This window comes from Candida tropicalis (genome assembly GCF_000006335.3).
Source record: "Candida tropicalis MYA-3404 genomic scaffold supercont3.10, whole genome shotgun sequence".
In the NCBI taxonomy this organism is placed as follows: Eukaryota; Fungi; Ascomycota; class Pichiomycetes; order Serinales; family Debaryomycetaceae; genus Candida; species Candida tropicalis.
The window spans coordinates 370,347-396,783 of record NW_003020039.1 but is presented as its reverse complement, the minus strand read 5'-3'; the positions used below and the strand labels follow the sequence as shown (position 1 = coordinate 396,783).

The 26,437-nt window shown below is 35.9% G+C and overlaps 14 protein-coding genes across 14 annotated transcripts; 7 read left to right on the top strand and 7 right to left on the bottom strand. All coding sequences in view use genetic code 12, as the record gives it.

Moving 5' to 3' along the window:
• Nucleotides 1–3,558: 3,558 nt before the first annotated feature.
• On the top strand, nucleotides 3,559–4,098 carry CTRG_05967 (acetate uptake transporter family protein; the record flags this gene model as incomplete). Its single annotated transcript, XM_002546443.1, has 1 exon — nucleotides 3,559–4,098. The coding sequence occupies one exon, from the start codon at nucleotides 3,559–3,561 to the stop codon at nucleotides 4,096–4,098; it is 540 nt and encodes a 179-aa protein (XP_002546489.1).
• Nucleotides 4,099–5,699: 1,601 nt separating this feature from the next.
• NIT2 (putative hydrolase) lies at nucleotides 5,700–6,599 on the top strand (the record flags this gene model as incomplete). The annotated part of the gene is made up of 1 exon (XM_002546442.1): nucleotides 5,700–6,599. The coding sequence occupies one exon, from the start codon at nucleotides 5,700–5,702 to the stop codon at nucleotides 6,597–6,599; it is 900 nt and encodes a 299-aa protein (XP_002546488.1).
• A 1,824-nt stretch (nucleotides 6,600–8,423) lies between these two features.
• PDK2 (protein kinase) lies at nucleotides 8,424–9,953 on the top strand (the record flags this gene model as incomplete). The annotated part of the gene is made up of 1 exon (XM_002546441.1): nucleotides 8,424–9,953. One exon carries the CDS (start codon nucleotides 8,424–8,426, stop codon nucleotides 9,951–9,953), a length of 1,530 nt encoding a protein of 509 aa, XP_002546487.1.
• A 669-nt stretch (nucleotides 9,954–10,622) lies between these two features.
• On the top strand, nucleotides 10,623–11,660 carry PEX13 (peroxin; the record flags this gene model as incomplete). The annotated part of the gene is made up of 1 exon (XM_002546440.1): nucleotides 10,623–11,660. One exon carries the CDS (start codon nucleotides 10,623–10,625, stop codon nucleotides 11,658–11,660), a length of 1,038 nt encoding a protein of 345 aa, XP_002546486.1.
• Nucleotides 11,661–11,816: 156 nt separating this feature from the next.
• CTRG_05963 (uncharacterized protein) lies at nucleotides 11,817–12,194 on the bottom strand (the record flags this gene model as incomplete). Its single annotated transcript, XM_002546439.1, has 1 exon — nucleotides 11,817–12,194. One exon carries the CDS (start codon nucleotides 12,192–12,194, stop codon nucleotides 11,817–11,819), a length of 378 nt encoding a protein of 125 aa, XP_002546485.1.
• A 519-nt stretch (nucleotides 12,195–12,713) lies between these two features.
• On the bottom strand, nucleotides 12,714–13,727 carry ASR2 (Asr2p; the record flags this gene model as incomplete). The annotated part of the gene is made up of 1 exon (XM_002546438.1): nucleotides 12,714–13,727. One exon carries the CDS (start codon nucleotides 13,725–13,727, stop codon nucleotides 12,714–12,716), a length of 1,014 nt encoding a protein of 337 aa, XP_002546484.1.
• A 338-nt stretch (nucleotides 13,728–14,065) lies between these two features.
• On the bottom strand, nucleotides 14,066–15,274 carry CTRG_05961 (uncharacterized protein; the record flags this gene model as incomplete). The annotated part of the gene is made up of 1 exon (XM_002546437.1): nucleotides 14,066–15,274. The coding sequence occupies one exon, from the start codon at nucleotides 15,272–15,274 to the stop codon at nucleotides 14,066–14,068; it is 1,209 nt and encodes a 402-aa protein (XP_002546483.1).
• A 346-nt stretch (nucleotides 15,275–15,620) lies between these two features.
• On the bottom strand, nucleotides 15,621–16,832 carry CTRG_05960 (cleavage polyadenylation factor subunit; the record flags this gene model as incomplete). Its single annotated transcript, XM_002546436.1, has 1 exon — nucleotides 15,621–16,832. One exon carries the CDS (start codon nucleotides 16,830–16,832, stop codon nucleotides 15,621–15,623), a length of 1,212 nt encoding a protein of 403 aa, XP_002546482.1.
• A 618-nt stretch (nucleotides 16,833–17,450) lies between these two features.
• RPN7 (proteasome regulatory particle lid subunit) lies at nucleotides 17,451–18,653 on the bottom strand (the record flags this gene model as incomplete). Its single annotated transcript, XM_002546435.1, has 1 exon — nucleotides 17,451–18,653. The coding sequence occupies one exon, from the start codon at nucleotides 18,651–18,653 to the stop codon at nucleotides 17,451–17,453; it is 1,203 nt and encodes a 400-aa protein (XP_002546481.1).
• A 426-nt stretch (nucleotides 18,654–19,079) lies between these two features.
• CTRG_05958 (uncharacterized protein) lies at nucleotides 19,080–20,402 on the top strand (the record flags this gene model as incomplete). Its single annotated transcript, XM_002546434.1, has 1 exon — nucleotides 19,080–20,402. One exon carries the CDS (start codon nucleotides 19,080–19,082, stop codon nucleotides 20,400–20,402), a length of 1,323 nt encoding a protein of 440 aa, XP_002546480.1.
• Nucleotides 20,403–20,470: 68 nt separating this feature from the next.
• CTRG_05957 (uncharacterized protein) lies at nucleotides 20,471–20,977 on the bottom strand (the record flags this gene model as incomplete). The annotated part of the gene is made up of 1 exon (XM_002546433.1): nucleotides 20,471–20,977. The coding sequence occupies one exon, from the start codon at nucleotides 20,975–20,977 to the stop codon at nucleotides 20,471–20,473; it is 507 nt and encodes a 168-aa protein (XP_002546479.1).
• Nucleotides 20,978–21,466: 489 nt separating this feature from the next.
• On the top strand, nucleotides 21,467–22,624 carry CTRG_05956 (tRNA 1-methyladenosine methyltransferase subunit; the record flags this gene model as incomplete). The annotated part of the gene is made up of 1 exon (XM_002546432.1): nucleotides 21,467–22,624. The coding sequence occupies one exon, from the start codon at nucleotides 21,467–21,469 to the stop codon at nucleotides 22,622–22,624; it is 1,158 nt and encodes a 385-aa protein (XP_002546478.1).
• Nucleotides 22,625–23,028: 404 nt separating this feature from the next.
• Nucleotides 23,029–24,114, top strand: ARP2 (actin-related protein 2; the record flags this gene model as incomplete). Its single annotated transcript, XM_002546431.1, has 1 exon — nucleotides 23,029–24,114. One exon carries the CDS (start codon nucleotides 23,029–23,031, stop codon nucleotides 24,112–24,114), a length of 1,086 nt encoding a protein of 361 aa, XP_002546477.1.
• An 89-nt stretch (nucleotides 24,115–24,203) lies between these two features.
• Nucleotides 24,204–26,297, bottom strand: MPS1 (serine/threonine/tyrosine protein kinase; the record flags this gene model as incomplete). Its single annotated transcript, XM_002546430.1, has 1 exon — nucleotides 24,204–26,297. One exon carries the CDS (start codon nucleotides 26,295–26,297, stop codon nucleotides 24,204–24,206), a length of 2,094 nt encoding a protein of 697 aa, XP_002546476.1.
• Nucleotides 26,298–26,437: the final 140 nt, after the last annotated feature.

Genomic DNA, 26,437 nt, shown 5'->3' with positions numbered 1-26,437 from the left:
GTATAGAGTAGGTCAGGATGTGTATATCCCTTCCAGACTCTCCCCACTCGTCGACTTGGCCTTAAACAAGCTCAATATTCCAATGAATTGCTTCACTGTTTTCTTGTTCTTGTCTTTTATGTTTTCACATGTAGTACCTCCGACATCATTTTCGCAGTGCGCGGCGCCAGCGCCTAACAAAGTGCGCACTTTTTCCCCTGCAAAACAGCTTTGTGTCCCAGTGCGCAGTCCCAGATAGCCATACATTTTTTCTGCGAAAACAGTACCATTTGCGCACGAAAAGTCTTAGCGAAAATTTCCCTCATCCACCCCCAAAAATAGCCAAAAGCTGCTATGAGAAACCACCCTTGGAAATAGCACTCCTATGTAGATGAATATATCAGTAGGGTAAGTTTTGGTGTACTTTTCATTGGTCGAAGTTTCAGAGATTTTTTTGTTACTAAAATTTGGAGATACAGTGGGGTCAAGTCGGGCATCTCACGTGACTTCACCGCACTTTGACCCCACAAAACACAACCTTCCCTTTGGAATGCCACCTCCAGAATGTGACCAATCAATTTCTACACATCAACTACCCCATATATATCAGTTACACTACCCCCTCCCATACAACATTCCTGCTCTAGGGGTGATTCCCCATAGTTAAGAAAAAGTCTTTGCGAAAATTTCAATTTTTTTCTCAAAGTCGTGTGCGACACAGGCGAAAAATACTTTTTTTCTCGCTGTGTTTCTAGCCCTAATTTCGGGCTACTTGCACGTGACGAGTGCGACCCAGGAGTCGCACAAACTCTTCGACGTAAGTAATTAGTACACTTTGGGAAAATTAATTAAAATCTGGGGTCAATATCAGATGCACAAATTACACAAACTATGGCACACCATAAAAATACCCTTCGGAATGCAATTGCATTACAACAAAATGATAATTCAGACTCGATCTTACTCAACTAGCAGCTCTGTTTTTGTTTCGGAATTGTGGCATTACTGTGGAAGGAGATCGACTATAAATCAGCCAATATTGATGGTACCGCCAAACTTAAGCACGGGATAGATTCCTATTTACTTTCCGAAACTACCCTGGTCATAATACTTATCAAAATCAAACATTCATGTTTTCTATTTGTTCTCAAAGTGATTTGTATTTTACTGAAGAATGGTTTTTTAGTAAAGCTTTGATACCAAAAAATGACTAAAATTCAAAAAATTCCACAGCTTCAACCAATGCAAAAAGTCAAACTTTGACACTTGGGAGGGGCTTACTAGAGTGTCTAGTTACTATGAAAATTATAACCACTATCTTAAACGCATTTTGAAATTTTCGCCCAACACATATGTCCAGATAACTCACCAACTATAACCACTATGACCACACATAAGGTCTCATTTTACTCGCCGGGTCTGGTTACACCATCTCCATTCCATAATTGATTGATTGCACTGCGGCAAGTCGGTCATCTGAAGAGTGCGTCACGTGACACGGCCATTTCACCAACATATACCCCGAAACTTCCTACTTTTATTACTCCCATCGAATTCTACGCCCCAAATTACCCTATACCACTTGAAAAACCACCACTGTTGCTAACAACTTTATGGTGTTTTGAGAAAAATGCGAAAAAGTCGTGTCTCAGCATATATAAAAACCAAAATCAGAAATTTTCGGTTGCGGCCATATCTAGCAGAAAGCACCGTTCCCCGTTCGATCAACTGTAGTTAAGCTGCTAAGAGTTGTACCGAGTAGTGTAGTGGGAGACCATACGCGAAACTACAATGCTGCAATCTTTTTTGTTAGTACACCTATTATTTTTATTACATAAACCCAGGTAAACCGGCTCCGATCTTTCAGATGATACTATTATCCAATAGGGGTGTCTAGGAAAAAGTGCGTGAAACAGGGGGGTGGTTTTGTACCTCTTTTCAGATTCGAACGCCTTTATATTACTTTTTGCTAAGACCGACTAACGCCGAGCCCTAATAGTAAGTTTCGCACTATAAAAAATTTCGCACTCTTTATTAGGGTTCTGCACATACAAAAAAAAAAATTCCGCACTATATAATTCGCACACATTAATTAGGGTTTATGTACCATACAAAAAAAAAATTAATTAGGGCTAAGATAATTAATTAGGGTTTATACCCACACACAAAAAAAATTCTCCTATCATTATAAAAATTTGGCCACTTATAAAACAAAACCCGGAGAATTTAATTCGTTTGATCGCAATTAGATGGGATGCGTCATTTTGATTTGATTCCTGGGGGAGTATACAAGGGTAAGTATTGTGAAATATGTAAGTGAATACAAGAGACAATTATTTATCTTTCAAACATATTTACTGCAGAAGCAAATGCATTTAAAGGCTACACACAACCAATTTTAATAGTGCTTTTTGAAAATATTGCAATAACAAACTTATCAATTAAACAAAATGGTGTACTAACAATAATAAAATAATCAGGTATTTCTGTTGTAACGGCAAACCTTTCTCATGTTGTTGTATTCCTAGAAATAAACTAATACTATCTTTTTTGAAAACGATATTTTAGCAGGTGAAGAATAGAAAGAATCTCAGTACACCACATCCTGACAATCATTCGGCTATTGTTGCACAATTGATTTGGATATTTAGATTAACTGGTGAAAATTGTATTGCCGATGGATTTGAAACTATTGCCGAGAATATCAAAATGAACAGTTTGTGCTATTGTTGATTTACTTTTGGTATCGTGTTTCATTCTTTCTTTTCTGCAAATAAGGACAGACTTCAAAATATGGTATACTGATTGTTTGGGTGACAGCCGGTATGTAATACCTTCTTCTGTATTTATATTGTGCATATATTCTATAAGAAAATAAATTATCTCCAAGAAATTCCACTTGTGGTATTGTGTTTTCTTTGTGGAGATTTGATATATTTATACTAAACGTTTGGTATTGATTATAAAACTGACTCAACCGTTGATACTTAATATCAAGAACTTACAATTGGTATTGTTTTTATGTATTTCCGAAATGATATTTCTTTCCCCTCGCCATGTAAAAAAACAACATTTCATATAGATGGCTCCTAATCAATAAAGAGTGGAGTAAAACTTGGTTCTATCAAGAGATATAGTATCTAATAAGTATTCTGTTTGTAATAACGATTCAAGAATGAAGACAATTAAAGCATATAAAGATCGTTTAGAAATATATGGTTTTCAAACTAGAATTTTCGATTGTTTTTCATATACTCCAACTGGTACGCTCTTTTTTTTTCCACTTGAACCTGACATACTTTTAAGAGCTGATAGAAAGACCGTCTTTATCTATTTTGTTATAGTCACAAAACCGGAATTATGAAGAATGGATCGTGGAGAAAAGGTGGAGAACTCTTTACCCACCCCTCTTTGTTTTGACAGCTGCACAGAAACAACCCCAAATTCTTACTTGGTAGCTATTCAATAGTTATATGACCTATATATATATATATAAATTCTAGAGAATATAAATAGTGGATTACAGTTCAAAGTTTCTTCTAGAATTCTTTCTCTCTCTTTTTTTTAGCAAGATCAATAATGTCATCGACTCAATCAATTTCATCTGAAATCAAGCCGTATACAGTTCACGAAGAAGAAAAGCAACCGAAAGTTGTAAAAAAATGCACTATCACAGGTGATGGTAACGAGTTTGTTGTAATTGGTGATCATAAATATTACAGACATGAATTAATGCAGGCTTTTGGTGGCACATTCAATCCTGGTCTTGCACCTTATCCAAAGCACCAATTTGGTAATCCAGCTTCCGTTGGTTTGGTTGCCACTGGGATGAATATTTTGGTAACTGGTTTGTATTTTGCAAATGCAAAAGGAATACACACCCCAAATGTGGTAGTTGGATTATGCATGTTCATGGGAGGCTTGATTCAATTCTTAGCTGGACTCTGGGGTTTTTTGATTGGTTCACAAGTGGGGACTTTTATTCTCACCGTTTTCACTTCTTATGGTGCTTTTTGGTTTGCATTTGGCTGTGTTTTCATTCCATCTTTTGGTATTCAAGAGGCATACGCTGATGATACTTCTCAATTAAGTAATGCAATTGGTTTTATGATTTTATGATTTTACCTTTTGCTATATTCACTACGATGTTAGTTATGTGTGTTATGAAGTCAACATTATCTTTCTTTTGGTCGTTGTTTACTTACGATTTGACAATTATTTTATTTGCGTGTGGTTTCTTAGTTGATAGTAATAAAGTTAAAAAGGCTGCTGGTATCATGGGTGTAATTAATGCTTTTGCCGATTGGTTTGAAGCTTTTGCAGGAACGGCTAACACACACAACAGCTACGTTGTTCCTCATGAGATTCCATTACCAGATCTTACTACCTTGTTTAGACGCAAACACAAGTGAACGGTTAAAAGTCTATGTGTATTTAATATTACATTATTTCTTAGTTCTTTATCTAGAATATACGTCAGCAGCTCGGTCTGTATCAAATACCAAGCCATCCTCGAACAAATACCTAAAACAAACCAGTTAAAAAAATAAGAAGAGATCAAATAAGTCTACGGAGTTAACTGAACTAGCTCAAATTACTTTTACAATAAACTATACCAGAGTTTGATTCGTCGATAGTGTCTATAGATTGGCTCCAGTATTTCAAAATTTGATTCATTGATATTAGTACCGTGTTTCCGTACTAGCGAGAAACAAAAAGACCGTTTCAGGATTGGCCACAAATACCGTCTCGGAACCGAGAAAGAAGGTGCGAAATAATATTCCATTACAGCAAATCGTGTTGCAATTTTTTCCATGCGACAACAAGCTAAATTATTTCTGGCTTTTTATTTTATATACTTTTCATATGTCTTAAAACCGTGAATCATCGGTTGACAGGAGTCTTGTTTTCTTCTTTTTTTCAGATGAACCGTTTATTTTTAGTGCAGATGACTACGTTACGGGACTAAGGAACAACTTCAAATCTGGGGTGATTTTATTTTAGTTTTGTGTTACAATGACTCACATTGTTTTATAATTGCCTATTCACTTGTGAAGAATTCGCTGGTACGGATGGTGAGTGTTTCTGAGGATTATAAATAGAAGAGAGGTTTCCTATGTTTGATATTGTCTGTACTTCATTTCTCTAATAACAACAAATAGTTTTTATATCACTATAACTAGTTTCAAAATGGTCACTCAAAGAATTCTCCGCGTTGCTCAATTAAAAACTGCTACTAGACACTATGTTCCAATCTATTCAAGAGCATTCTCTTCACACCAAAGATGTGTCAACTTCCAGAATTTGAGTAGTGAAGCCACCTTGATCTCTAATGATGGTGTGTTTGCTAATGCAGCTCCACAAGTTGAAGATACTGAAAACTTTGAACCAACTATCCATGGTTCCGATGATGTTGTTACTGCTGGTCCAGTCAACAGAGCCTAGATGATTATGAAATCCTTCTTATGTTTGTATATATTCCTAGTTTATGCTTAATTTTATGATGTTATTTTCTTGTTTGAATTCTTAGCCGATTTTAACTCTACTCTTAGTATCCATCAAAGCCCGGAGATATGATCAACACGTGACGATCATATTTTTTGTTGTGGCTTCCAATGGCGTAGTTTCATTTCGCACTTTTTTTGAATACAAGAAAAAAAAAGCAACAATCGTTAGAACGACGAAAACACAAATTATGTATAAACAACAAATCATTCACCATGACTTCATTGAGAATTGCTGCTGGACAGTTAAGTTCTTCATCAAATCTTTCCCAGAATCTTAGAGTTGTTAAAAAGTTAGTTCAAAAAGCATCTAAAGCTAACTCACGAGTTTTGTTTCTTCCAGAGGCAACTGATTATATATCACGAAATGCAAAGCATTCCATTGAATTAGCTCAGCAGGTTAATGATCAATTCTTATCCCCCTTGTTAGAATATATTAAAAATCTAAATGGTTCTACATATGTTTCGATTGGGATTCATCTACCTGGTGAGAAAAGGGTGAAGAATTTACATTTATTAATTGATCCCAAGGGTGACGTTGTATCCCGATACCAAAAAGTCCATTTATTTGATGTTGATGTTCCTAATGGTCCTATACTTAAAGAACTGAACTCGGTAGAGCCAGGAAATAAAATTGAAACCCCAGTATTAGTCGATGATTTTAAAATTGGCTTGGGAATTTGTTATGATATTAGATTTCCAGAACTAGCGTTACGATTGAGAAAATTAGGAAGTGATGTAATTACATTTCCAAGTGCATTCACCACTCGCACCGGTGAGGCACACTGGGAGTTGTTATCTAAAGCTCGTGCAATTGATTCCCAATGTTTTGTTGTTAATGCAGCACAATGCGGTAAACATGATGTTGGAAATGATCCAAATGACGAGTCTAAAATAATTTCTAGAATAAGTTACGGAGATACAATTATAGTAGATCCTTGGGGTGAAGTTTTGGCCAGGGGTAAGAAGTATACAGATGAACTTCCCAAAGATGAAGATGGTGATTACTACGAAATAATATATGCAGACTTAGATAAAGAAAAGTTGGATAAAACCAGAGTAAATATGCCATTATTAGATCATAGAAGACCAGACGTATTTGGGTATGAACTTTAGAGGCTATATATAGAGAATAATAATGTTTACTTAGATTATTAATTGTAGTTCGCGATGGAATCAAGGAAGAGCATTACAGCAAAGTCAATGATCTACAATGTTCGATAAAGTCGTTAATAAATAAATTTCGTTAAAGTTCGTACAAATGTGGTTGGATATAGAAATATATACTAAAAATTCAAGCTCTGTTGACTGGACCAGCAGTAACAACATCTTCAGACCCATGTATAGTTGGTTCGAATGATTCTGTTTCTTCAACTTGTGGAGCAGCGTTAGCAAAAACAGCATCGTTAGAAATCAAAGTAGCTTCGTTCAAGTTTTGAAAGTTAACACATCTTTGTTTTGAAGAAAAAGCTCTTGAATATACCGGAAGATAGTGTCTGGTGGCAGTTCTTAATTGAGAAATACGGAGAATTCTTTGAGTGACCATTGTAATGAATTAATTGTAATATGAATATGTAGTAAATAAGTATTAAAAAAACTTAGGATTAAAGATACAGAAAGAAAAAAAAAAATCATGCAAGATGAAAATTTCAACTTGGGAATTGGGTCGTATTTATATAGCGATTTCTTCAGGATCTAATTTTTTTTCTCTTCGTTCGTTGCAGTCATAATTTCCGGGGAAAATCAAATTTTTTTAATCACAAGAAAGTGGTACTGTTACACAAAATACAGAAAATCGATTCCTCAGCTCCGAAAATTGAGTCATTCGATGTGCGCATATGCAGTCACCAAATAAATTTTTTTTTTCTCCTGTGAGCCGTGAACCGTGGTGGTAAATCGTAAGATAAGGCTTTTCTTTGATACAATAGGAACAAACAAGGGGGTAAAATAGAAGGGAGAATCATTGTCTGTATATATTGGATTATCAGTGCCTATTGTTGACTTGATTGTATAAAAGATTGACATTGGTGGTGCTATAACTCAACGGACTTTGATTTGATTTTTTGTCTTTAGCATGATCTGATTGGTTCACGAAGAAATATTTTTTTTTCTCTGCGTTTGCAATTACGTAATGAATCATCCGGGGCTCAGGAACAAACAAAAATGTTTCATTATTTTTCTACACCGTGGATCGATTTGTGCAATGGAAGTATAGCTCCGGAATTTTAGCTTCCCTTTAACAAGGAGAAAAGTGTATCTGAATATAAGGTAAGAGTTTCTACTGTTGTCAATCAGTAGTTATATCGAATCATACGTTTGAGTAGTTTCCCCTTTTTTTTATCTCATTGGTAATACGACTTCATATTTGGAGGGATAAAAAAAAGTTCCTTTCATCCCTGGGGGTAGCAATCCATGAAATCCTTCCCACTTTCTATCATTAAAAAAAAAAACAACCCGATTATACAATTGAGTCACAAGATTAAGCATATAATCTAAGACTATATTCCAATCACTTGAAGAACTAAATTATTTACTCCGATAAGAAAGTCATGGACAATTGAAAAAACTAATGAGCTTACACAAAATTCATGTGCCCGGATTTAGCCCCAGGTTTTTCTGGTGTTATTTTTTTTCTGAGTAATTTTTGTGCGAAGCATTTCTATTCGTTGTTGATTCCGAAGGTCCTTGGTTTTTTTTCTGTTTTCATTGACCTTCTCTTTTATCTCCATTGTTGTTTTTTTTATTTCTTCTCCATACTTTTTTCTTTCTTTCTTTCCTACTTGCTCTCTACATTCATACTATTTCCTAATAACTTTGTCAACAAGGAAAACAATAATTATTCATTAACAAGAAAGTCCAACCAAAAAAAAAAAGAAAGACGTTTAATATTAATTCCCCGATACTTTCCTTTTTTTTTGACATAAATATTACATTCATACCATGGGTACCGGTTGGGAATTAACCCAAGCGTTGAAAGACAAGATCTACAAATATGCTTCATTCAACCAAACCCCTGTATCTTTAAGACAAATGGTCCAGTTTGGGCCAACTCCATCCCCGGGATCTATATTTTTAGCATCAAAGTTCATCGTGGAAGAGTTACCAATAAGATTGGCAAAAAAAGTGAAAGATCTAGATAATGCCCCATTGGGTTTAAGCAAAATGCCGTCCACCATCAAAGTAAAGAACTGGTATGCCCAATCTTTCCAAGAATTGACAGAGTTACATAAACCTACAATAAATGAAGAGTTAGCTAAACTTTTATTCAATGGTGCAACTAAACAACCAGTGCCAGAAGACACCATAACTGAACAACCACATATCAAGAAAGAAATACATCACATACCGGATTCCAACGATGACAACCCAGCAATCAACAACATCTTCAGTGACGATGGTATAGTTGTTCGACATCATCACCACCACCATTCGGTATCACGAACTTCGGCACGTCAAGGTGATAGTACACAAGCTCGTGTCGAGTCTCCTACTTATGGCATGACTTATTTCAATCCATGTCCTATTAACATTGTTTGGCCAAAAGAAGTTTATGACTACAATAAGTTGGTGAAAGAGACATTGGATGTGATTAAGAAAAGACACGATGCCACTGTGGCAACCATGGCTCAAGGTGTGCAAGAATGGAAAGCTGAAAACCAAACCGTATTGGTGAATTCCCAGATTCAAACATTTTTGGATCGTTTCTATATGTCACGAATCGGAATCAGAATGTTAATTGGACAACATATTGCATTGAATTTGGCCCAAAATTCCCCAACCAAACAGAGATTTAGTGCATTAATTAACGGTTCCCAAGGTAACACCAAAAAACCACGCTCAAACTATGTTGGTGTCATCTGTACTGATTGTAACGTTGGAGAAATAGCTGAAGATGCTATTGAAACCGCTAAATACATTTGTGAAGAGCACTATGGGTTGTTTGAAGCTCCTGAAGTACAATTGATTGCTCCTAGTCAGGATATTAGTTTCATGTATGTTCCTGGTCATTTGATCCATATGTTGTTTGAAACTTTGAAAAATTCGCTTAGAGCTACTATTGAATTCCACACACCAAAATTGAAACAAGAATTAATGGAAAAGGACCCAAGTTTGAAATATGATGAGATTGACTTGAACGATTTGAAGTTCCCACCAATCAAGGTGATCATATCAGAAGGAACTGAAGATATTACAATCAAAGTATCAGATGAAGGAGGTGGTATTGCCCGTTCCTCCTTGCCATTAGTCTGGACATATTTGTACACAACTGTGGATGAAACACCAAAATTGGATTCAGATGAGACCTCCTTCAAAGCTCCAATGGCTGGTTTTGGGTATGGTCTTCCAATCAGTAGATTGTATTCGCAGTACTTTGGTGGTGACTTGAAGTTGATCTCCATGGAAAACTACGGTACTGATGTATACATTCATCTCAATAGATTGAGTAGTAGTAACGAGCCGCTTCCATGACTAGCTACTATGAAGGGGAACGTAAAAATTAGTTCCGTTGTTACATTATGTTTAGTATATCTGTTTGTTCTTGGATTGCTCTTTGTGTATTAGAATAACGTACATAGAAACCAAACCAAAAAAATTAAACCATTATTTATAATCCTAAACAAACTTGATTCGTTTTCAGTTTTGCAACAAGCTGTGTAGTCTGTAAAGCTTACCTCATGGTCGTGTGAGTTGTTCAAGAATAGTCAACACCGAGGACTAATTTTTTTTTTCACATGAGGCGAAAAAGCGGGGGATGATCATGTATTAGCATACTTTTTTAGGGAATATTAGAATCTCCTCTATTTTTTAAAAAAAACACTTGCTTTTGAATGTCTGTGCTTTGGTATAGCATCTTTCAGAGTGTTCTATACAAATCCAAGCTTCTAGTATCAGGTTCTCTAGCTGAAGAATAACCAAGTTTCATAAGCGCTTATCAGTCATCACCGTCACCCCACACGTGACTCATTAGCGGAAATTACCTTTATTTTTTTTTTTTTTCTTGATCCCAAAGTGGAAAAAGCGAACGAACAAAAACAAGAGAGACTGAGGGAAGAAAAAAAAAAACGACAAACAATTGAAACTTCCTTTTCTTTCAATAGGCAATAAGTGAAATCACACATCAAAAATTAACCACAACTGATGACATCACAAATAAGAACAAAACCTTGGGAAGTATCACAGGGGAAATCAGCAGCATCAACAGTTCCAGTACCTGAATCTACAGTTCCATCGATGAGTTCATCAACAACAACAGCACCAGCAAACTCAGCGACACCATCCACAACATCAGCAGCTGCTGCTGCCGCTACTTCATCAAGCATAGCACCAAATATTCCAGAGCGCCCCACAAACTTGATATCCGATTTCAATACAGCTAGTGACTCACCGTATGGTGGTTATTCTGCAAATAGAGGAGGATATGGTTATGGTGGAGGATATGGTTCATCAATGTTGGGCGGTGGATACGGGTCATCAATGTATGGTGGTTATGGTTCATCAATGTATGGCGGAGGTTATGGCTCATCAATGTACGGAGGTGGTTATGGAGGCTATGGTGGATATGGATCATCATTTGGAGGAATGTACCCAAGTATCGGGGCTGGGTTATATCAAGTGATTGATGCAATCAATATGATTGATCAAACTTTTTTTGCACTTTCAAATGTTGCAGAACAATTCAGGCATATGGGTAACGTTGTTACTTCATTATTGGGAATATATGCACTCAAGGACTTTCTTAAAAAGATTTTGCGCAAGATATTAGGAATCAAGACAAAGTTCAGTTTACAAGAATTTCAAAAGTTTCAATCACTTGACAACAAAAATACAAACAAGAGCAGATTTAGAATTTGGCCAATATTGGTGTTTGTAGGGTTACCTTTATTGATTTCCAAGTTAATAAGTGGGCTTCAGAAACAACATCAAGAACAGCAATTAGCTCAACAAACTCAACAACAACAACAATTAACACAATCACCTGCATCCGTCCAATTTGCTAAAGCATTATATGAATTTACTCCAGAAAATACACAAATAGAAATCCCGCTCGAGGTGGGTGAAATAGTCGCTATCTTGGAAGATAAAAGTGGCTGGAGCCGTATCAGAAAGAGAAAGGGTGAAATGGGCTGGGTCCCAACTAACTACTTGGAATTAATCAAAAGAAACGCAAATGTATGAGTCGTCGTCTGACTTATGTTATATATGCACACACACATATACCTTATTTATATAGTAAATTAGAGATTCTTTAATCCTTAAAATACAATTATGTAGTTCTTATTATACATTATACAGCAACATGTGAACTATATAGAACTATATGTATATACTTTCTTATAAGCCGTCATCAGGTCTACATTGTTCACTTTCAACTTTGGTACCTTTGTCCTGCAAATTATCATATCCCAATTTGTTTTTACGTACTTTAGAAACAGCGTCAGAGCGGTGTTTAGCAGTTTGAGCCAAATCAATCCCTTCTGCAAGAACTTCTCCAGTTTTCTTATTCAACTTTTCAACCGACTCCTTTGCTCCATGTGCAGCTTTTTCAGCATATTCGATATCCTTTGCTGCCATCTTTCCAATTTTTGAATTTGCTTTTGATAAAACATCTTTTGCAGCATCAACAATCGAGTAATTGCGAGTAGCGATAATTGGATATCTACAAGCAGCAAAGCGTACCATTGAGGTTTGATAAACAGTAGAACGTAACATGATAAACTTTAATATCTGAATAGATTGAAAAGAAAAGTGTATCTCTTTTGAAAATTTTTCAACTGGTTGGTGGAGGGAATTGGGATTTTATACTTGATCGTTGTTTTTTTTTGGGGAGTGTAACTTACATCCCCTCGAAATGCATGCATGATTAGAACATAGCAATTAAAGGAGTTGAAGCTTTTCTATTATTGCTGCAATGGTCTGATTTTAACGTAATATTGTATGTGTTTTCTGAGAGGAGGAGATTGTTAGTCTAGTTACTTCTTTCTCTACTTGTTTCTTTTCTTTTTTTTTTTTCTTGCTTTATGATTCATCATGCTGGTGGAACAATAGACTTTTTTCTTTAATAAAAGAACTGCTAAACCTCGGGGCTGAATGATCATTCCCGTTAGATTGCTCCTTATACACGACTTTGATCTTTAATTCTATGTTTGATTCTTGGGTACTATACTATCGGATATCCGAGATATTCTTAAATTATATTACTAAACAAAAAACTATACTACGAGTATACCATTATATCTTGTTCTTGATTTTATCCAAGTCCTGTGCGTCTTGGATTCCATCTGCTAATACTTTACCAGTTTTCCTATTTGCTTTTTCGGCTCCTTCCTTAACATCTTTAGCAGTGTTCTTCGCATCATCTTTAACATCTCTAGCTTTATCCTTCATATCATCCTTAACGTCATGAGCCACATCTTGTGCATTCTGAATTCCATCAGCTAAAACCCTACCTGTTTTCAAATTTGCATCCTCGGCACCTCTCTTGACACCTTCAGCAGTGTCTTTTACTGTATCTTTAACATTGGTGGTTGCATCTTGTGCTTCTTGTATACCATCAGCTAAAACCTCCCCGGTTTTCACATTGGCCTTCCAGACTCCTTCTTTAACTTCATCAACTGTTTCCTTCACAGTATCTTTGACACTGCTGGCTGCATCCTGAGCCTCCTGGATTCCTTCAGCTAAAACCTCCCCAGTTTTCACATTGGCCTTCCAAACTCCTTCTTTAACATCGTTAACTGTGTCCTTGACTGTATCCTTGACATTGGTTGCAGTGTCTTGTGCGTCTTGGATACCACCAGCCAAAACTTTACCTGTCTTCAAATTTGCGTCATGGGCGCCTTTCTCAGCATCTTTAGCTGTATCCTTAACTGTATCCTTGACATTGGTTGCAGTGTCTTGTGCATCTTGGATACCATAAGCTAACACTTTACCTGTCTTTAAGTTGACATCCTCTGCACCTTTTTCAACATCTTTAGCAGTATCTTTGGCATCTTTAACACTATCTTGAGCACCTTGGATTCCATCAGCAAGTGTTTTACCAACTTTCAAGTTAGCATCTTCAATTTTAGATTCTACCTTTCTTGCTGCAGCTTCCTCTTTTTCAGCAGCTTCTTTTTCTCCTTTTTCCCCAAAGAGTACTTGATTTATACCAGATAATACCCCATTGTTGGTTCTTGTAATTGTAAATCTTCTACCAGGTGTGATAAAAACACTAGGTTTGCTTCTAATTATAACTCTTCTTAACATGATGAATTGGTGTGAATTAATTATGTAGTTGTTGGGAAATAAGTTTCATTTTTCAAGTTTTGCATTTCGACAGGATTGCTACTTCGTTTTAAATGTTACTTGTTGACTTTATTTAATTTGCTTCTAGAACTTTACATTGTTAAACTTCAGTTGCTACGCTTGCTACCAATTTCAAAAAAGAGGACAAAAAAAAATCTTAAAATAGTTGCGCATGGTGACATAATTACAGACGCCTGTAGGAAGCAATCTACCCTTATTTGACGAAATGCTTATGTATATGTACACTTGTTGAACATGGCAAAATAAACTTGTTTACACCAACTAATTATCTATATATCCTAATCATGTAAGTCATCAATGTTGGTTGTATGAGGTGAAAAGTTAACTCGTCTTGCACTTCGTGACGAATCGTTAGAAGCGCTTCTTCTTCTTCGTCTTCTTTCTTCGGATCTATCATCATCATCATTGTCAGCAAATCGAGCTGTTCTATTTTCAACATCACCAGTAGTATCACTTTCAGCGGTGTTTGAAGCGCTGGTAGAAGTACTTGTGGAGTTACCATTATTGTTAGGGTTTCTGTATCTTGGGTTTGCAACATTAGTGCTAAATCGGTTGATTGTTCTTGATACTGGTCTGAAGGTGTTTGTTCTTCTACTCACAATCGGATCGCCAAAGGGAAATTTCCTAGGCATTACCAACTCTGGATCCATGGCACCTACTCTTGATTGAGAATGAGGTGAAGACCATTCTTGACGCATATAAGAATCAGTAATTGGTGTGATTCTTGGATTGAATGGACGTCTAAATGGATTGAATATATCAGTGGAATGGTTTTCGATATGGTCTATCATGTCATCTCTTGAATTGAAATTTGATAGTGTACGTTGCTCTATGGCTTCTCTTTTGGATTTCTTCAGGTTTTCATTTTTGGCTTCAACTTCCTTTCTGCATAATGGACAGCTGACGTTGGATTTCAACCATTCAACAATACACGGTAACCCAAAAACATGTTCACATTCTGGCATCTTGACAGCTATATGGCCCTCATTTTGATATTTATTAAGTTTCTTATCAGTAAAACTCTTATCTTCATATCCTGGAAACTGATCCTCCATAGTAACATCCTCTAATGTAGAAAGGTTTCTTTGTGGGAAACGGCTATAGTAAGCACTACCTGGATCAGTTGGAAAAAATACCAGTGGATCGTTGAACTTTCCCGTCTTAGCCATTGGTTCATGATATATTCCATATAATGCAAGCTTCTCCAGTAACACCTTGTCATTTTCAATCGCGACATCTGGTCTATCACCAAAATTGCTTGAGTTTGTTGTTTTATTGTTTTCATTTGCCTTCTTGGTGGTATCAAAGGCTTCATAACAAATCAGACAAAATTTGTCATTCAACTTCGACACGTCAACTTTCTCCAAACTAGCTATGGCTTCTTCTGACGCTGGTTTCTTTTTCTTTGAATTGAATATGGTTTCAAGGAATGGTCGGATGTAAGTGTTCTCATCCATAAATTCGAGGTTTATCATAAAGTCGCCCATTTTTGATTCAATTATTATTGTTGTAGTGTAATGAACGTATTAAGTACAACAAAAGAAAGAAAAAAAAAAAAGAGGAGTGAACATTGATACAAGTTTGATAGATTTGGTGTGAAGGATTTTCATATTTTTTTTTTTTCTTCTGTTCGTTCTTTCCTCTCTGATTCTATATTTTTCCTTAGTCGGCGCTATAATGTGCGACACTAGAAGTGACAACTATCCATAACCTGACCCTATGCCCTAAATTGTGTTTACGAATTCTTAGTAGTACAAATATATTTAAAGTTGAAAAATAGAAAAGAAATACAGAATAACTACTTAAATATATAAAACAATAGGTCTTATATGATTAGACATTTAATTGTCGTCTAAGATTTTGATATTGTTGACGAACAGCAGGCGCTAATTCCAGTTCTTCCTCCGGAGTGATAGTCATGATTGTAAGCGCTAACTGACCCTGCTCCGGTGGGAAGCTTAAGATAGTTCTCTGCATGTCTGGTGAAAGTGTATGCCAACGTGGATTTTGCGTGAGCGGTGAAGTCTGATTCTGGACCATAGGAGGAGGTGGTGGTGGAGCCTGTTGTTGCTGATGAAATTGTTGACCATTGTTGCCATATGGATTAGTGTTAGCATTTTGTTGATATCCTTGATTTTGGTAGTATGTCTGTGTATATTGTGGCTGTGGTGTGGATGAAGATGATTTCTGAGATTCAGCAATAACGTCATTATCAATAAGTCCCATCAAAAATAATGCTTGTGCAACTGGCAAAGTAAATTGTGGGTTCTGATGAAAAAAATCTTGAACTCTCATAGGGTCTGTTTGAGCAACGTTCTTCATATTAGCTATCATTTGAATTAGTTCTGGTGGGTATATTTTACTTAAGGTCACATTGATGTTATCTGGAGTTTCTAGACGGAATTCGGGATTGAATGGCAAAGACTGTGCTGCATTCACCAACTTTTGTGGCATTTGTTGATTTGGTCCCATTGAAAGTGATACAGGTTGTTTTGGCATTAACATCAGTGAAGGTGGAGGTGGTGGTGGTGTTTGCTGATATGATCCATAATTTTGATACGGTTGTTGAAACTGATTTTGCTGTTGTTGAGGTGGCGGTGGAGGTGGGTATTGTGACATGTTGCCTCCTCTCATAGACTGGGAAGGTACTTGGGAAGAGGAATTATTAGTGCCATTGATCAACATTTGGTCTGGTAACTTCACATTTGGTGGTAATTTGGAACGATTCAATTGTAAAATGGGTCTTGATTCTGGTGGAATACGATTGGCTTTAAACCCTTCTTTCGACGATTCTATTCTCAATTTCTTAGTACGATTATTGGTAAAAATGAGTATTTGTTGTAGAAGTGGCATTGCCATTGCAGCATCTTGAACGGTTTTATACTCAACAAAACAGAAACCTTTATTTTTCCCAACATGATCAAAACCTAATCTTATATCTACAATGTCTCCAGATCCATATACAACGGAACCCACTGTCTCTTGATCCCAATCAAACGGTATTTGTCCAAGATAGAGGATATTAGAGTTCATTTGAGGTGGCATGCTTTCGTACAAATTCGTGTAAATGATGACGATGATGGTCGTTCAACAAAAGAAAACAAAGAGAGAAAAAAAAAGTCCTTGAAAAAAAAAAAAAATCCTCGCAGAGTAAGAGAACTTAAAAAATTTAGCACGCGCATACAGATGATGAATTATTTACCACTGTCACACGACCATTTTAATGTAATTGAATCTTATATACTCTTGAAAAACCTATCAAAATAATTTTTAAATGACTGGAAATATTATGAAATCAAAGATAAAGAGCCATATAATTATCATTTAGTTTCAAAATAGGCTTAAAAATTTTTTGAACTATGTTTTTGGGACTTTTTCTACCTACAAGACCTGTAATGAGCACTATCTAGATCAATATGAGCGATTATATCAGGTTAAACCATAATTACCTATAACTTGGATGAGTACCATGCGTTTCCTAAAGAGTTCTGCGGTATTTTGGTATTTAAATAAAGCAAAAACAATTTTCTAATTATTATCAAATTTTTGCATCATTTCTAAATGAAAATTCAAAAATCTTGGTTTCAATTCTACAAAAAAAAAAGGTACAATAATGACAAAAACATCTCTATTACCATTCAAAAGAAGCTATACAATAAAAATCTATACAACTCTTTCAGCACCACTCAATTTAACAGCTGCACCATACTTTTGTAATTTTGTTAATAAAGTATCACCTTGTTTGATCAATAAATGGTACTGGTTATTCTTGTTATCTGGTCTATTAGTTTCGATAATTCCATTGACTTTGTCAATAGTACAATTCAACTTCTTGGTAGGAATGAACTTGCACAAATCTTGATCCAAGAACTCTTCACTTATGTTGAAATTGTTTGCCATAGATTTTAAGGATAATGATTTATAACTCTCCAACAATTGACCATAGGCTTTGCATCTCATTTCTCTGATAAAGTAGTTAGCATGCTTATGTAAATACTTATTTGGCAACAATAACTTGTCATATGACTCCAAGAGGTATTGAAAGAAACAGTTGTACTGACAAGTGTACAATGAATTTGTCAAGTTCATCAATGGTTCCAAGTCTGGAGCCGACGAGGAAATAGATAAAATTTCTGGGGAATCAATGATCTTGTCCTTCAAATCAACTCTATCCAAAGTCAAGACACCAGCAACAGTTGCGTAATGGGCGATCTGTTCATATGAACAAAGTTCTGTAGAAGTAAATGTGGCTAATGAATCAATCAACAATTTAGCAGCTTCACTGAAATTTCTAGTTGCCAATAGATAAATACCATTGTATGCTTTGTAACGGTTACGACGTTCCCAATCTCCCCCTTTTTCACTCAATTGAGCTATTTGTTCCAAATGTTTATGAACCAGTGGCAAATCGTTGAAGAAGAAATCGATTCTTGCCAAAGTCAATAAATGATCAATTTTATTACCAGTTCCAGAACATAATTCCAATACTTGTTTGAAAGTCTCAGTTGCATTCTTTCTATCAATGATTTTAGTGTAGTATTCTGCCAACTTTGTAGTAGTGGATACTACATCCAATTCAGTTTCTTCTTCTCCTTCCGCATCTTTAATCCTTTGTTTCAATTCTTCAATTACGGTTTCGTTCTTGGCTGACAATTCTTGGTATAATTTTTCATCATATGGGAAATCTGGAATTTCAGCATGCAAATATTTATAATATGGTGCAAGGTCTTCCTTCTTGATTTGTTCGAGAATCTCCTCTATGACCTTTTTACGCTCTTCTTGAGACAAGTCTGTGTGTTGCAATAAGAATTGTTGTTCAGACAATTTGAAGTCTGGAATTCTAGGAATATCTGATTCAATTTCCATTTTCGATTAGTTAATGAGTTTGGTTCTTATGGTTTCAGTGTTGGTGATAGTTCAACAAGTACTTTTTTTTTCTCCCAGCATTTGCCTTCAGGAACAAAGAAAAAAAAACAACAGCTGAAGGATGTCGTAATGTCAAATGTCGTAGAATCGTATTTTGCACACCCACAAATCACGTGTTCCAACTTTGTGCGGAAATCAGATATTTTCCCGCTTGACGAGTTTGTATGGTACAAATATGTGGGGTCGGCAAAAGGATACTTTCGGGGTAAAATTTCAAACCCATATATACTACTTTCTTATCCCACTTTCTCCTTAATTATCACCTTATAAATACAAGATAATATCTCCTTCATTTGATTCTTACGTCTTGTATTTTTTTTCTTTAATTTTCTTTCTATTCTTTTCAACAACAACAATCCAATCCCAATGTCAGTCAAAGAAGATATCCCAGCTGTTTTTCTTTCCCAAATTTCTCCTCGTGGTCTTGAAGCTATCCAGAAAACCAAAGACTTTGTCAATGACTACTGTATTCCAGCCGATGAAATCTACTTCAAACAGGTCTCTACTGATCCTGCCAAAAGATGGAAAACAATCCCACCTATTATTGAGACATTGAAATCCAAAGCCAAAGAACTTGGTTTATGGAATATGTTTTTATCCAAACATTATAAGGAAGGTCCACAATATACCAACTTAGAATATGGTTTGATGGCTAGATATTTGGGTCGTGCACACACTGCTCCTGAAGCTACTAATACTGCTGCTCCAGATACTGGTAACATGGAATTACTTGCTAAATACGGTACTCCATACCAAAAAGAAAAGTACTTACAACCATTGTTAGATGGAAAGATCAGATCTGCTTTCTTGATGACCGAAAAGGGCACATCATCTTCCAATGCATTAAATATCTCCACTAGTGCCAAAAAGAATGCCAGTGGTAACTATGTTCTTGATGGTGTAAAGTGGTTTGCTTCAGGTGCTGGTGATCCAAGGTGTTCTGTTTGGTTGGTCATGTGTAAAACTGAAGACAATAAGAAGAACCCATATGCAAACCACACCGTGTTGGTTCTTGATGCCAAGAGAGCATTGGCTAGCGGCAGGGCCAAATTAGTCAGACCTTTGCATGTTATTGGATATGATGATGCTCCTCATGGTCATTGTGAAATTTCTTTTGAAAACTACGAAGTTCCTGCTGACGAAATGCCAAATGCTGTTTTGGCCGGTATTGGAAGAGGATTTGAGTTGATTCAGTCTAGATTAGGACCTGGTAGAATTCATCATTGTATGAGAGCTATTGGTACAGGTGAAATTGCATTGTTGATCATTGCTCATAGAGCTAACCACAGAATGATTTTTGGAAAACCAATGAAAGACAGAGAAGGATTTTTGTCTAAGTTCGGTCAGAGCAGAATTGATATTACCAGATGCTTGTTATTGGTATTAAATGCTGCTCATAAAATTGATATTTCCAACGCAAAGGCTGCTCAGAAAGAGATTGCCATGGCTAAGATTGAAACACCAAGAACCATCTCTGATATCCTTGACTGGGGTATCCAAGTTTTTGGCGCAGAAGGGGTCTCACAAGACACAGACTTAGCTAGAATGTATGCTCTCAACAGAACCTTGAGAATTGCTGATGGTCCTGATGAAGCTCACTTGGCACAATTGGCAAGAAATGAGGCCAAAAAATTCCCAGAGGTCGATATCTTCTTTGAACATGTTGCTAGTCAACGTAATAAATTATAGGCAGTAGTAGAAGGAAATTAAGAACGAAAAAAAAAAAAAAAATTATTCGTGATTTATATTCATTAGAATTAATACATATCTGTTTTGTAAAAATCATTAATAAGTCCTGTTTGTAACAAGTTTTTCGTTTTCACCTTTTCTTCTTTTATCCTTGTTTGGTGTTTCATTTTCAATTCATGTTCGGCTTGTTCAAATGAAATTTGTTGTAACTTTTCCAAATGATCATCTTCTCTATCAATATCCAATTCACCCATCATAACAACATTTTCCCCTCTAACCATAAATACTCCACGATATACTTCACCGAAACGAGCTGGTGCTTCCCCTTCTTCTTGTAAATATATTCTTTCAAACGTGTCTTGTAATACTAGATTTGCAAATTGGTCAAAAGTTCTCAATATACCAAAAAGATTTCTTCCATCTCTTAACAAGACAAATATCTTTCGATCTACCGCACCAACAATGGCTGCGGCAGTGGTGAATGCATAACTTTCCAAATATAAATCTTCAACATTAGGACCTATTGGATCAGAAGATCGAACTTGTTGCTGTTGTTGAGGTGAAGCACTGGACATGATGTTTTATATAATGCTCTTTTATTTATGCTTTGTGACAACGTCAATGTTGAACATATCGCTATTATTTTTTTTTTTGTTTTTTTCTTTGCTTCAAGAAGAACTGGCGGAAAAATTTTGTTCAAGGATTAAAATTATTGTAAGCAAGTACACGACCAGAATTGGATATTTACCAATTGAGTATACTCAGAGTTAGACCCACCTGACATCATTAAAAAGCATAATGTTGCTAAGGACAAAGGTTCAATTAGTAGTTTACATTATTCGGGGACATATTTATTTGTTCTATCAATAGTTATAAGGGGGAGTGGGATTTTTCAAAGATTTGATTAGGGAATATGTTCCTACTGACGATTAACAGAGAACTACAAGCTATTCCGGTAGCTTAACTAAACGACATCAAAGTTCAATGATTACAGATTGAAGTCAGTTTTATCTCTACAGAGCAATTTCAGTTTCCATGGTGTAGATTTAGAATAGAAAAGGGAGATGCAAAATCGCACTGTAAACCAAGACCAAACAGAGATGAAAAGAAAAAAAAAAAAAATTCAGCAGATGAGATACAGTATATGCAACTTTGTTTTCACTACTTTTAACCATTATCTAGTAGTATTCATACCGTATAATATGTCCTTTTTTGAATATAAAGATACTATCGAAGAAGGGGATTTAGTCCTTGCCTATGTCACCAGAGCTTTAATTAAGCCTATATTTGTCAAGAAGGGAGAGATCTTCAATACAAGATACGGTCATTTCGAACATGATAAAATGATTGGATTGAAATATGGTGAACAAATGCCAGGAGCCAAAGGCTATGGTTTTATTCATTTGTTGTATCCAACACCAGAATTATGGACATTGTCTTTACCACATAGAACACAAATTGTTTATACACCAGACTCATCTTATATTATCCAAAGATTGAATGTTGCACCAGGATCAAGAATTATTGAAGCAGGAACTGGATCAGCTTCATTCACTCATTCATTTGCAAGAACTGTTACTTCACTGGGGAAAGTCTTTACATATGAATTTCATGAACCTAGATATTTGGAAGCAAAGAAAGAATTGGAAGAACACAATTTAACAAACACAACCATTACTCATCGTGATGTCTGTCATGGGGGATTTAACATCGAAAATGAAACCATCAATGGTGACGTTGTCTTTTTAGATTTACCATCTCCATGGGACGCTATACCACATCTTGAATCTGTTATCTCAACCACAAAGAGAGTCGGTATTTGTTGTTTCTCTCCATGTATCGAACAAGTAGATAGAACAGTGAAAAAGTTAGAAGAGCTTGGGTGGACAAATATTGAAATGGTTGAAGTTTCATCAAGACGTTGGGGAGTAAGAAAAGAAATGGTTAGAACTGTGGAAGATGCTGTCATGAGAATAAGAGATATCCAAGGAGTAAGAAAAACAGGTATAGAGATTATGAAAAGAGGATCATCTGAAGAACCACCTGCTAAGATCCAGAAAACAGGAAAAGGTTATAAAACTCCAAAGAAGAGCTCAAAGGTTAAGGAAGGAGATGAAAACTACGAATGGCTTAACGTTACCAAATCAGAATCAGAAATCAAAAGTCACACATCATACTTGACATTTGCATACAAAGTACCGAAGAAGGAGGAAACTGAATAAACTAGTTATTTATAGTTTTATTAGTATAGTTCAACTCATAGACGTTAGTAGTGCACCTTTGCACAAGAATTTGACCTTCGTTTTTTCAGCTCTCTCCTTTTTTTTCTCTCTCTCTCACTTCCTGCCACCGAGAATGAAGAAAAAACAGTGCCGACTTTTTCTTTTGTCCAACTTTGATAAAGAAAACGAAGTCTTGTTTTATCAATCAACTATAAACTAGAAAACAATAATGTCTACTCCAATTGGTATGTTAGCCTTCAATTGAATCACACCTTTTTTCTTGGTGTATTTGTTTCTCATTGTACCGAATTACTAACTGATAATTTACAGTTCTTGATCAAGGTACCGGTTTCGTAAAGATCGGAAGAGCAGGTACCAATTTTCCAGATCATACATTCCCTTCAATGGTTGGGAGACCAATTTTGAGAGCAGAAGAACGTAATATATTAGTTCCTTCAGATGTAGAAATTAAGGATATAATGTGTGGATCTGAAGCAAGTGAAGTTCGATCATTATTGCAAATTAACTATCCTATGGAAAATGGTATTATCAAGAATTGGGAAGATATGGAACACTTATGGGATTATGCCTTTTATGAACGAATGAAAATTAATCCACATGGTCAAAAAATTTTGTTAACTGAACCACCTATGAATCCATTGAAGAATAGAGAAACCATGTGTCAGGTTATGTTTGAAAAATATGGATTTGATGGTGTTTATGTTGCCATTCAAGCTGTCTTGGCCTTATATGCACAAGGTTTGAGTTCAGGTGTTGTTGTTGATTCAGGTGATGGGGTTACACATATTGTCCCTGTGTATGAATCTGTTGTGTTGAATCATTTGACAAAACGTTTAGATGTTGCCGGTAGAGATGTCACTAGACACTTGATCAATTTGTTGTTCCGTCGTGGTTATGCATTCAACAGAACTGCTGATTTTGAAACTGTTCGTCAAATCAAAGAAAAATTGTGCTATGTATCCTACGATTTGGCATTTGACGCTAAGATGGCACATGAAACCACCACTCTTGTGGAAAGTTACGAATTACCAGATGGAAGAGTTATAAAAGTTGGTTCAGAAAGATTTGAAGCACCAGAATGTTTATTCCAACCACATTTAGTTGATGTTGAACAACCAGGTGTTGGTGAAACTCTTTTCAATACTATACAATCAGCAGATGTTGATGTAAGATCGTCATTGTACAAGGCAATTGTTTTATCCGGTGGTTCATCAATGTATCCAGGTTTACCTTCAAGATTGGAGAAAGAATTGAAACAATTATGGTTAACTAGAGTATTGCATGGTGATGCTACCAGATTAGATAAATTTAAAGTAAGAATCGAAGATCCACCAAGAAGAAAACATATGGTTTTCATTGGTGGTGCTGTCTTGGCTAATATCATGGCTGATAAGGCACATATGTGGATTTCAAAACAAGAATGGGAAGAACAAGGACCTAGAGTATTAGAAAAATTAGGACCTAGATAGATTCATAGCATTCCATCATATATTATTAATAATAAAAGTATAAAATTGTGTATAAATCTCAGAATCATGTATCTAAAAAAAAAAAAATTCTATTGACAATATCTTAGATCTTCCAATCGCTTTAAAACCAGATTCACAAGCGAATCATAACTATCACTTGTCATATTATCTCCTGAGATTCTGCTGTTATAACCATAATTTACACTCTGGTGTACTATCTCTCTAATGAAATTTTCAGAAACGACTTTTGGCAGAAGGAAATCGCTTTTAAGACACTGCTCGATTGTCCAACGATCATCTGGATTTCTATGTAAACAATTTTGCATCAATTCAATAGCACTATGAGGAACAGCAACATTACCTATTCCATGAGTTGGGAATGGAATCTTGACTTGAGGGTTGGTAATTGCTATTATCTTTTGCAGACCAGAATAACCATGAAATGGGGGTTTACCGTAGACAAATTGATAAAGCATGCAACCAATTGACCAGATATCAGATGGTTTACCAACTCGCCAAAGATTTCGCACAGATGTTTCTCCTATTGCTTCAGGTGCCATGTAATTTGGTGTCCCAATTTGATTCTCTCGATAAATATTCATTGTGTGATCTGGGACGGCATTAGCAATACCAAAATCAATAAGTTTCAACATCCCTTTGACAAATAAAAAATTAGCTGGTTTTAAATCACTGTGCACAACGCCAGCATCGTGGACTTCTCGGAGACATTTAAACATTTCAAGAACATGATATCTAACAAAATCAACATCAAAAGCCACTCCATGTCTTGCTCTATTATGTAACACTTCTGCAAGGTCAAGATCACCCTTTTCCATAATAAGATAAATTGATGTCTCAGTAACTGCATGATCAATAAGTTTAACTACTCTTGTGCAAGACCTTAATTTCTGAAGCAATGCAATTTCACCTTGAAACCCATTGATATCTTCATGATTGTCAAGGGTAACTTTTTTAAGTGCATAAAAACAGTTGTTGCTTAAAAGTTTTACCCTGTACACTTTTGATGAACCACCTTTCCCAAGAAGCTCAAACTTTTCGTACTGTTTCCCATTAATAACTAATGCTCTTCTATTTCGTGATGACTGGGGTCTATCTGAAGCCATTATTGTAGAGGAAGCAGAGACACCAGCCTGTATAGACGAGACATTTGACTCAGAAACAGCATTTGATGATGGAATTTGGTTCTGTTGATTGGTGGGGATAGGGGAGGCGCCAACTCTCGGCGATTGATTCGGAACCAAATTGGGTGAAACTGACTTTGGGAGTTTTGGTTTACGGAAACTATCGACTTGATTCACAGGAATATCACGAAGAGGCACTCTTGGTTGATCTTTCTCTCGAGAATTCTTATCCTCAAATGGAGATTGAAGAGCTGGAAGTTCAGTTTCTCTTATTAATATTTCCTGTGCCACTTTTTCTTGTTCTCTTTTCAACAATATTTCCTTTTCCTGAAGTTCCCGTCTTCTTGCTTCTACTCGTTTCATAATGTCTTCTTCATCTTCTCGACTCAATAAATGTCCACTTAACCTAGGGGAAAATCTATCAATACTTGGTGCTTGCTGTTGGACATCTGTACGTATGCTATTTTTTGAAGAATCGCCAGGAGTATCATTGTTATCAACTAAATTATTTGCCGCATTTGGTGATGATGAATGATTGTTTGTTTCACTGATTCTTCTTGCACGGCCCAACAGTTTACCGAATCTTCTAGTTCTTTTGACACGAATTTCTGATGGAGTTTTAACTTCTGGAGCAGTGGTTGCAGAAGTAGCAGAAGTAATACCAGTCATTCTATCATTTGTCAAATGGGTCAATGACTTGGATATCTCAAGTGATGAATCATTGTTTGTAAGATGGACTGCAAGTTTATTTCGTAGTGTATTGTCTCGTTTATTTGCCTCTGGAAAATCCAATTCATATTTCCCTGTCACTTTGTTTCTATTAGTGGAAGATTTAGATCGTTCATTAAAACACTGGATTCCATATGAACTTAATGCTGGTGGTAGGACGGTTTGGTCATCTTCAAAAGGTAGGCGTCGTTTCGTAGAGCTACTATTGTTTTGACCATATGGTGATGACAGATAATGCAGATGCAGATGTAGATTTAGATGCAGATTTATGGATGAAGTTATAGCCAGACCCAAAGGTATATCATCTGGCATTATTGAATATGTTTATGGACCAAGTCTATGAAGTAGGGGTTGTTTACTTTTGTTATAATAACTGTAAGCTTTTTTTTTCTTTTTCCGTTTTTTTTTTGTTTACAAATTGTCACAGAAAGGGAAGAAGAAGAGAAAGCTAA